This window comes from Hylobates moloch, unplaced genomic scaffold (genome assembly GCF_009828535.3).
Source record: "Hylobates moloch isolate HMO894 unplaced genomic scaffold, HMol_V3 SCAFFOLD_5, whole genome shotgun sequence".
NCBI classification, from domain to species: Eukaryota; Metazoa; Chordata; class Mammalia; order Primates; family Hylobatidae; genus Hylobates; species Hylobates moloch.
This window is the reverse complement of record NW_026652280.1, coordinates 75,289,316-75,299,700: the sequence shown is the minus strand read 5'-3', so window position 1 is coordinate 75,299,700 and position 10,385 is coordinate 75,289,316. Positions and strand designations below refer to the sequence as shown.

Here is a 10,385-nt window from a genome sequence, read left to right as displayed (position 1 = left end):
ACACTAAGGTAAGACAGTTTAGAGAATTTGACACTATGGTAGTGGTACAATTTGTTACTGATGAAGCTAGAATCAAAATCACTAATAGGGATTCGATTCATAAAATTGTTACTTTTTGAATACTAAAATATTTACTCAGACATTCAGTATATTAGAGTAGGCCCAGTATCATGTAATCTAATTTAATTATTTTGCAAAGTTTGCAAATGAGTGAGATATTAACCAAGTTCAATTAGAAAGTTAGTTGGTGGCAGAGCTGAGCATAGTTTCCAGAGCCACCCAGAACTTTTGTTTGCTTGGGAGAATCTCTGAGCACACCTGGATAGCTTAGGGAATTGCTGCTTTTGGGTATCACTGGTCATTTGCATCTGATCATAGGTACTAGACTGCTAACAAGTTGGCCATTAGTGGACAGGTATATTGAGAGTTGATTTAAGTGTTGCATCTGTCAAGGTTAACACGAAACATTCTGTTGGCCCTGAGTCTCACATTTCAATCTAGAATCTGTGTACTTTACTTTCCTTGCAAATGAATGATCTAGTGAATTTATATATTTTTTCCACTTAGCTCCTAGCACATATCATTTGTATTTCAATCATTTATTTTTCTTCATCATATTAGAACATTTCCAATACCATCAGAGAAGAAGGAAGGCAATGGAAATGAGATAGAGATAGCCTCATACATTCTCCTTTCACTAAAAGTAGTATCATTTTGAAAACAGACTACAGGTCCCCTCTTCTTCATCTGTAGTTCCAACAGCATAAAGCTTTGTATGTCTCTGAGGACAAAATTGAAAACTACATTAGTAAAAGTTTTCCTTTGCATCTCCTTATTTCAAGTAAATGAGGGACTTATATTTTCAAATATTTTAAGTCACCTTGAAGGTTGCTTCTTAAAAAATAACTGTTTATTATGCTTCTACTCTTCATTTTAAACATTTTGCTTGTTTCCACTTTTACAAGCAAAAATGGACAAAATCATATTTTATCCTGCAGTCCTCTAGGACAAATTTAACTTTGGGGTACTCTGTTTCCTAAAAATGTATGTATGTTTTCTTCTATTTCCAGAAGCAGAGTTTGAACTCAATTAATTTCCCTAACAGCAGACTCACTAAAATTCGCTGTGATACTTTTCAAATAGTATTTTACAGAATTATCACAGATGAAATAAAAAACAAAACAAGAAAGACAAACAGTATGCTCATCACACACAAACGCAAGGTCATTTTTAGGCATTAGATGGGGCTTGATTTAATCTAAGATGTTCATGTACTTTATATCTTCTAACCTGCGTACCTCTATTTCCTCTTCCAGCCCTCTACCTCTGGTAACCACTTTTTGATTTTTATCTCTGTATATTTAATTTTTTAATATTCCCCATATAAGTGAGATCATTCAGTATTTGTCTTTCTGTGTCTGGTTTATTTCACTTAGAATAATGTCCTCCAGGCTTGTACGTGTTGTTTCAAATAACATGATCTTCCTTTTCAGGGATGAATAATATTCTATTGTAAATATATACCACCATTTCTTTATCTATTTGTCCTTCATCAGGCACTTGGGTTGTTTCCATACCTTAGCTATTATGAATAATACTGCAGAAACACGGAAGTACAGATGCTTTAAGAGGTGGTGAATTCACAGGATAAACAAGTCTAGAGATATAACGAATAACATGAGGACTAGGTGTAATACAATTATACCATATTTGGGATTCATGCTAAATGAATATATCTTAGCTGCTCTTGCACACAGACACACAAAAAGGGTAACTATATGTTAATGTATGTGGTAATTTGCTTAACTATAGTAAGATTTTACTCTATGTATCACATGACATTATGTTGTGTACCTTAAATAAATGCATTAAAATTTATTTATTTTTTAAAAGGGTTCATTAACTGAGGTTCAGGCAATCTATAAACCTTTTACATTTTGGAGGTGAGATTTTCAGTATCTGCATTTATTTTGGATTTTCAAGGGGTTCATTTGAATGAGCAAACAAACGAAGAAACAAACTAAGAAGCTTAAGAGTCTTTCTTACAATGAATTCTTCCTAAGTAGTTTTCTTGACTGGTTTCTTCTCTTTTTCTGAAAAAGTCTTTTCTTATTCGCTTGTGATTGAATAGCCTACAAAACTGATCTAGACAATTAGCCTCTTGAAATTGATTACACCCTAGTGCATTCTCACCTGGAATAAAAGCCTTCCTTTGGGGCATCTTCTATTTTTTAATTGTTGAGAGTTGGGGACTTTCCTTCTCATTCTGTATTTTCAGTATCAGTTTTTATGGCTTGTGTGTTCCAGGTATGGTTGGGTCATGGTCGTGCAGTCTATTCACAAGGCCTCGTGCTTAGAAGAACACCCCAAGCTTGGTTTAATGCTTTGCTCTCATGGTCCTGAAATTTTAAATAATTTTTTTGTACAACGATTCTTACACTTTTATTTCACAATGAAACAGGAGAGTTTCCTTATCCTCCTCGCAGGGCAAGTGACAGTGTTTCTGGGCTCCAACCCCACAGCAGCATCTGGGGTTAAGTGTTTACAGCTCCTGAAGCCGCAGTGGGTGTGTGTTACAGTGTGATCTTTCAGCTTTGCTGTCTGCAGGCAGCTTGCATTAATCAGCTCAGTTAGACCCTCTGCATTACCACAAGGGCAGCAGGCTTCCTGTATTCCAAGTTCTTGCCCGGTGTATTAGAAAAATTGGATCACATGCAGACTTGGAGGATGAGTGCAAGGTTTTATTGAGTGGTGGAGGTGGCTCTCAGTGAGATGGATGGGGAGCCAGAAAGGGGATGGAGCGGGAAACTGGTCTTCCCCTGGAGTCGGGCAGCTCATTTGCCGATGATGCTCTGACCGCTCCCAGCCGAACTCCCCTTGATGTCTGCATCGTTTCACCATCACTGGTCTGCTGGCATCTGCTGGTGTCTGCTGTTGTGATCCTGTGCTCCTGCCAACATCCAGCCACTTGTGTCCATGCCCACTAAGGCCTCGGGTTTTTATGGGCACAGGATGGGGGCCATGGCGGGCCAGAGTGGTCTTGGAAAATGCAACATTTGGGTGCAAAAACAGGAGTGCCTGTTCTCACTTAGGTCCTTCGGCAAAGGTTTGTGGGTGGAGGCCTCACCAGGGACCCCACCCTTCTCTACACATCACTTCCCTACCCTGCTCCTGTATCAATATTGGATTCAGTATACTACGTAGCTGAGGTCCCAGTTCTACGTTTTACAACTTGTAGCTTTTTCCCATCCTTGACCTACTCCTCTGCTTGTTCTTCCTCTATCATGCAGAACCTTCCCAGCATACTGACCTAGCAAGCCCAGGTGTTCCTTATTCAAGAGGTGTTCACCTTTTATTCTGTCCTGACACAGGGGTTAGACCTACTGTGTTTTTCTTTCTTTGTACACACATCTTAGCTGTAGTCTTTTTACCTCTCTCCACTTATAAGCCCTTCTTCTCTACTGCAATTGTGTATTTCTGGATCCCATAAAAGCCAATGAGCTTCTCAGTCAAAACTGTTTCAGATCTCACAGGCAGTTGTTAAGCCATATGCAACAAATAAGTTATTCTGCAAATGAACTCCTCTAGTCCAATTTCCTACTGTGTCTTTTTAAATCTGAAATTCCCACATCCTGATATATTTTCCCTCATTTTTCTTTGTTGTAACCGCTGAAACTGTACTCTGGTGAAGGCCATTGATACTCTTGATAGGAATTTGAAATGAGTAACACTTAACTTGAGAAAGATTTGAAGTGAATAAGAGTAAAGTGAAGTGTCTGTGGTTTAGGGAGCTTAGCTGGATTTTCTGCACTTTGCATTAAGTGTGTGTGTGTGTTTATGTGTGCACATACACATACATATTTCACTCAGTGATAGTTTCCAAAGAACCATTACATCTGGTATCCTTGTATTTGCTCATTATCCTTCTGTAGACCCAGGAAATCTGAGACAGGCTCAGTTAGTTTAGAAAGTTTATTTTGCCAAGGTTGAGGACACACCTGTGCCACAGCCTCAGGAGGTCCTGAGGGCATGTGTCGAAGGTGGTCATTGTACAGCTTGCTTTAATACATTTTAGAGAGACATAATCTATCAATCAATACATGTAAGATTTACCTCGTTTTGGTGCAGGACAACACAAAGCCCGGGTTGGGGCAGGGTGGCGTGGCGTTTCCAGGCTGTAGGTAAATTTAAACATTTTCTGGTTGACAATTGGTTTGTCTAAAGACCTGAGATCAATAGAAAAGAATGCTTGGGTTTTGATAAAAGGTTGTGGGGATCAAAGTTTTATCATGCCGTTGAAGCTTTTAGCTAGCAGGCTTCAGAGAGACGAGGCTGTAAAATGTTTCTCTTCAGACTTAAGTCTGTGTTATGTTAATGTTAATGCTGGAGAGGAATAATGAGGCATGTCCAACCCCCATTTCCCTTCATGGCCTGAACTAGTCTTTCAGGTTAAATTTTACAAGCCCTGGCTGAGGAGGAAGTACCTTTAGATGGTTGGGGGGGCCTTAGAATTTTATTTTTGGTTTACACTTCTTATGATATCCTTCTTAGAAGTTTTATTGCTACAGTTGTTGCCATAAACCTTACTTTTTTCTTTTTTTTTTTGGTGGAATCTTACTCTGTTGCCAGGCTGGAGTACAGTGGCCGATCTCCGCTCACTGCAATCTCTCCATCCTGGGCTTGAGCGATTCTCCTGCCTCAGCCACCAAAGTAGCTGAGATTACAGGCACGTGCCACCACACCTGGCTGATTTTTGTATTTTTAGTAGAGATGGGGTTTCACCGTGTTGGCCAGGCTGGTGTTGAACTTCTGACCTCAGGTGACCCACCCGCCTCAGCCTCCCAAAGTGCTGGGATTACAGAAATGAGCCATCGTGCCTGGCCAAACATTACTTTTTTAATGAGGTCTTCCTTGACCTTCTTTTCCCCCAAATTATATTTTCTTTATTTTCCTCCACAACAGCTATTTGAATATTATTTATTTACTTGACATAATAGCTCTCTCTGTCCACTAGAATGGGAAAATCAAAAAAAGCAGAAATTTTTGAAAGGTTTGTTCACTTCTGCATCTATAGTGCCCAATCACACAAAATGTTGAGTATCAGTAAATACTTGTTTCACGAATATCTAGTTTGATGTCCAAAATGACATGAGAACAGGAAAGATAAATATTATTATTTCCATTTACACATGGGAAAATACAGTGATTCATTCAGTTGCAAAGCTTTTAAATTACTGAAGTAACTCTGTAATCCAGGGCTCCTAACCAGCTCCTGACATCAAGATATGTCATAGCTTCTACATAATATTTCTTAGAGACATCACATACAGGTACTCAAGGGCACAAGTCAGTCACATAGTAGAACATGCCTAAGTGTAAGGAGAATGTGTCACAATCCTGTTTATCATGGTGCACTATGCGAGAATGCCATGACTATCTGTGTCCCCAGCAGTTCCTTATCATCATATATCTAAAGGCCTTCCAGGTCTATACATGCAATTTTATGAAATAGTTTAGCTTTAGAAAGGTGATATGTATTGCAGCAGCAGCTAATAAAGGAAGTTTTTAAAATATATAATTTTCAGTTCTTATCTCAGATTCTCAGATTGTATACACTAGTAGTGTGACCTTGGTTCAATTATTTAACCTTTTTGTACATTGCTTTTCTCAATAGTAACAGCAGGACAGAGTTTTGATTATAGGCATTCTAAAACTTACAGTAAAATAAATGAGGTGACTCATTTTGAGATAAGACAAGAATAGGGAAGCCTGTAATAAAAATTTCAAGTATGAAAGAATGGGCAAAAATTAAAAACTTCTTGAGAGAAAGGAAAATGTGAATTAGCAAAGATTCTGATGTGAAGGGAGGTAAAAAGCCAAAGGGATTTGTAATACCTCTTGTTAGATAGAAGTTGTGATTAAAAGATTAAATACTAACTCTGAAAATATTAATTTATTTTCTTTCTAAACACATTAAGTCATTGCTCTAAACATCCTCAAGATACTATATGACAATTTATTTTATTTCACAGTTCTTTGTTCATTTATTTGGCATATGTTTATTGAGCCATTCTGACTGTATATTTTAAGCTGTGATCTGGGAACACTTGCATTAGAATCCTACACATAATCGTTAACGATGAAGATTCCAGTATCCCACGTTAGAATTTTTGCAAAAACCTGTGATATGGGCTGATTAACAAGCTTCCCAAGAATTGCTTCTACACTGTTTCAATAATCACTTAATTCTCCTGAGAACACGACATCACACAAGGCTACATGGAGATAAATCTGTCAGTAAAAATTGCAAGTCATTCATTCTTACGTGCTCTCCTTTTTGCATTTTAAGAAAATTTAGTATAAAAATATGTGTTGAGCAGTATAATTAAAAAATGAACTTCACTTTGTCCCTGCTCTCAACACCATTATGTGATGAGAAAGTACGTACTTTATAATGATATAGTGGGGGCTAAATAATAAATTAGAGAAATATAGAATACTCTGGAAATAAAGAAGAGATAATTCAGTGACACATATTAGGAGAAATGGATGAGAAATGCTTCACAAAGAAGTAGCCTTTAAGTGGGTCATGTAGCATGAATAGAATTAGGTTTAAAAAAGTACAGGAAGATAGATGTAGCTCAGTTATATAGATAGATAGATAGATAAATAGATAGATAGATAGATAGATAGATAGATAGATAGATAGATAGATTATAGATAGATGATGGATAGATAGATATATACAGGTGTAGGTATAGATATATCTGTAGGTGTAGAGAAAGAATATATTAGTAATGTAATGCCTAGGCAAATGATATAATGACATTGTAGACTTACAAAATTATAGTAAGTCTACCATAATTACCAAAATAAAAGTTTATGGTAGTACCCAGAAATAGATAACTTTCGATGATATATGAAGATGTGGAGAAAAACTAATTCAAATGAACATTAACACGGTATGTGCATTTGTTTATATTGGCTTTATTTCCATAGCTTGAAGAGCAAACTGTCAGGAAATGTCCAACACAAATGGCAGTGCAATCACAGAATTCATTTTATTTGGGCTCACAGATTGCACGGAACTCCAGCCTCTGCTTTTTGTGCTGTTTCTGGTTGTTTACCTCGTCACCCTGCTAGGCAACCTGGGCTTGATAATGTTAATCAGACTGGACTCTCGCCTTCACATGCCCATGTACTTCTTCCTCACTAACTTAGCATTTGTGGATTTGTGCTATACATCAAATGCAACCATGCAAATGTTGACTAATATCATATCTGAGAAGACCATTTCCTTTGCAGGTTGCTTTACACAGTGCTACATTTTCATTGCCCTTCTACTCACTGAGTTTTACCTGCTGGCAGCAATGGCCTATGACCGCTATGTGGCCATATGTGACCCTCTGCGCTACAGTGTGAAAATGTCCAGGAGAGTTTGCATCTGCTTGGCCACATTTCCCTATGTCTATGGCTTCTCAGATGGACTCTTCCAGGCCATCCTGACCTTCCACCTGACCTTCTGTAGATCCAATGTCATCAACCACTTCTACTGTGCTGACCCGCCGCTCATTAAGCTTTCTTGTTCTGATACTTATGTCAAAGAGCATGCCATGTTCATATCTGCTGGCTTCAACCTCTCCAGCTCCCTCACCATCATCTTGGTGTCCTATGCCTTCATTCTTGCTGCCATCCTCCGGATCAAATCAGCAGAGGGAAGGCACAAGGCATTCTCCACCTGTGGTTCCCATATGATGGCTGTCACCCTGTTTTATGGGACTCTCTTTTGCATGTATATAAGACCACCAACAGATAAGACTGTTGAGGAATCTAAAATAATAGCTGTCTTTTACACCTTTGTGAGTCCAGTACTTAATCCATTGATCTACAGTCTGAGGAATAAAGATGTGAAACAGACCTTGAAGAATGTCCTGAGAAGAAATATGGTCATGACCATGGTGCTACCTTTGTTTCCTAATAAACATTAACTTGAAATCTTTGGCTCACATGTCCTAGCATTCTGATGGTGAGTTTTAATATTCTCTGTGAGTCTATCTATGAGTCTCAGCTAACAAGCTCATGCTGGGTAAAAATGAGATTTTTCTAGGCTTTGCTCCTCCACATATATTCCATGAATCAGCAGCATGAGCTCTTCCTTGGAGGTTGTTACACATACAAAGTCTGCACCTCAGGTGAGCTATATTTAAATATGTGTTTTATCCAAACTCCTAGGTGGTTTATAAGCACACTGAATTTTGAGGAGCACTGCTGTGGGTGAAACATGATATGCCCTGGAACACTGTTGTGCTCTTTTTGTTTACAATGGCAAACAAAATAAATGTGCTCTCAGCCCAATTTCTTGAATGTATTCCATTCTTATTCTCGCCTGCTGTTTCAGCACAGATGTCTTTAAGAAACCCATTCTTCTGCACTCCAAGAAATCCATTCTTCTGTACTCCTTTCCTGACTTGCTGTGGTAGACCAGAAACTAGGGGCCATGGTGGTAGCTTCTGGTTTTTACAAGTGCTCTTACACAGTGAAGAGTGGCAATGGAAAAAGAGGGGAACAGAATGATTGTACTTTTCTTAAACTTGAGTTTATGGATCCAGCTCTCTGAGTTACATAAACCCACCTTCTCATTCTGAGCCTCCAGTCTATGGAGATCACTTTCTGTTTCACCTGATTTTGAAAAATTTAAGCAGGTTGATCTGAGAATAAGGACTAAAATTAAAATGGGAAGTGAAAGAACTGAGTAAACAATAGGTCATACGATAGAGTATCCACCTTGCTTTGAATATTCCTTCTATTTCTAGTTATGTTTAGGTAAGTAATGTTAATTTTTTCTTTTCCTTAACACCGGCCTGTTTATATGTGCCCAAGGAAGTAAGGATTTCTCCTACGGGAAGAGAATACATTGCTCTGGCATCTTCAAGAAACTTTAGAAAGTAGAAAGAATTCCTCTTTAGACATTATGCTAAAATGAATTATTTAAGGAACAAGTAAAATATATATATATTTTTAAGATAGAGTTTCACTCTGTTTCCCAGGTTGGAGAACAGTGGCATGATCATATTAATAGCTCCCTCCAACTCCCAGGCTCAAGTGACCCTCCTGCCTGAACCTCCCTAGTAGCTGGGACCACAGGTGTGTGCTACCACACTTGGCTGATTTTTAAATTTTTTTTGTAGATCTGACATCTGTCTATATTACCCAGGCAGGTCTTAAACTCCTGGGCTCAAGTGGCTCTCCTGCCTCCACCTCCCAAAGTGCTGGGATTATAGGCATAAGGTACTGTGCCTGGTCAAGATTCTTCTACCCTCCAAAATTTCTACTTATTGCCTCAAAATACTAAATATTTTCTAAATATCTTTATTGGAAGGCAAATTCTGCCATTACACTATTAGAAAATAAAAGGACAAAATATTTTGTGTATATATTAAGTTGTACATTAAATAACTGTATAAGGCTTCTGCATTTTGCTCCTGTTGTTGTTTGGGTTTGTTGTTAGTTTTACAAGGAAAAAAGAGCCCCAAGCTATCTAGGTCAACAACGGGAACTTATCACAAATATATGGTTATATTTCACAGCTTCTAAAGACAAGAGTACAGCTGAATCTCGGTAATCAACCAAAATGCTGAACTCTAAGGCCAAGAGAAACCATATGTCTCATTGTATATTTCATATCCATTTGTTACTAGGATACATAATAATTGAGCTTAATTATGACCCTTACATCCAGCAACCCTGCTCATTTGTCTTAATTAGAGTAGAATTTTTGTTTCTTCTAAAAATTCTCTAAAATTTACTTCGTTTCATCTGCAAATTAACAGATTTTATTCCTTTCCAATATTTATGAGTTTTATTTATTTTTCCTTCATCATTGCATTGGCTTAGACTGATATTACAGTGTCAAATAGAGGTAGTGAAAACAAATATCAAGGCCTTGTTCCTCATTTCATTTGTGCTTTGTTTGTTTGTTTGTTTTGAGACAGAGTCTCACTCTTGTCACCCAGGCTGGAGTGCAATGGCACAATCTTGGCTCACTGTAACCTCTGCCTCCCAGGTTCAAGTGATTCTCTTTCTTCAGCCTCCCGAGTAGCTGGGATTACAGGCACCCACCACCATGCCTGACTAATTTTTTTATTTTTAATAGAGATGGGTTTTTGCCATGTGGGTCAGGCTGGTCTCGAACTCCTGAGCTCATGATCCACCCGCCTCGGCCTCCCAAAGTTCTGGGATTATAGGCATGAGCCACCATACCCGGCCTTGCTCCTCATTTTAGGGGGAAAATATTTAATGTATCATCAGGTTGTATATCATTAGTTTGATTTTTTTTTGTGGCATTATTAAGATTCCATTTAAAAATTTGACATATTATTCACCCA

At 38.1% G+C, this 10,385-nt stretch overlaps 1 protein-coding gene across 1 annotated transcript; it reads left to right on the top strand.

The window, feature by feature from the left end:
* The first annotated feature begins 7,022 nt into the window (after positions 1 to 7,022).
* LOC116468176 (olfactory receptor 5M11) lies at positions 7,023 to 7,988 on the top strand. Its single transcript, XM_032151780.2, has one exon. It carries the CDS (start codon positions 7,023 to 7,025, stop codon positions 7,986 to 7,988), a length of 966 nt encoding a protein of 321 aa, XP_032007671.1.
* The last annotated feature ends 2,397 nt before the right edge of the window (positions 7,989 to 10,385 follow it).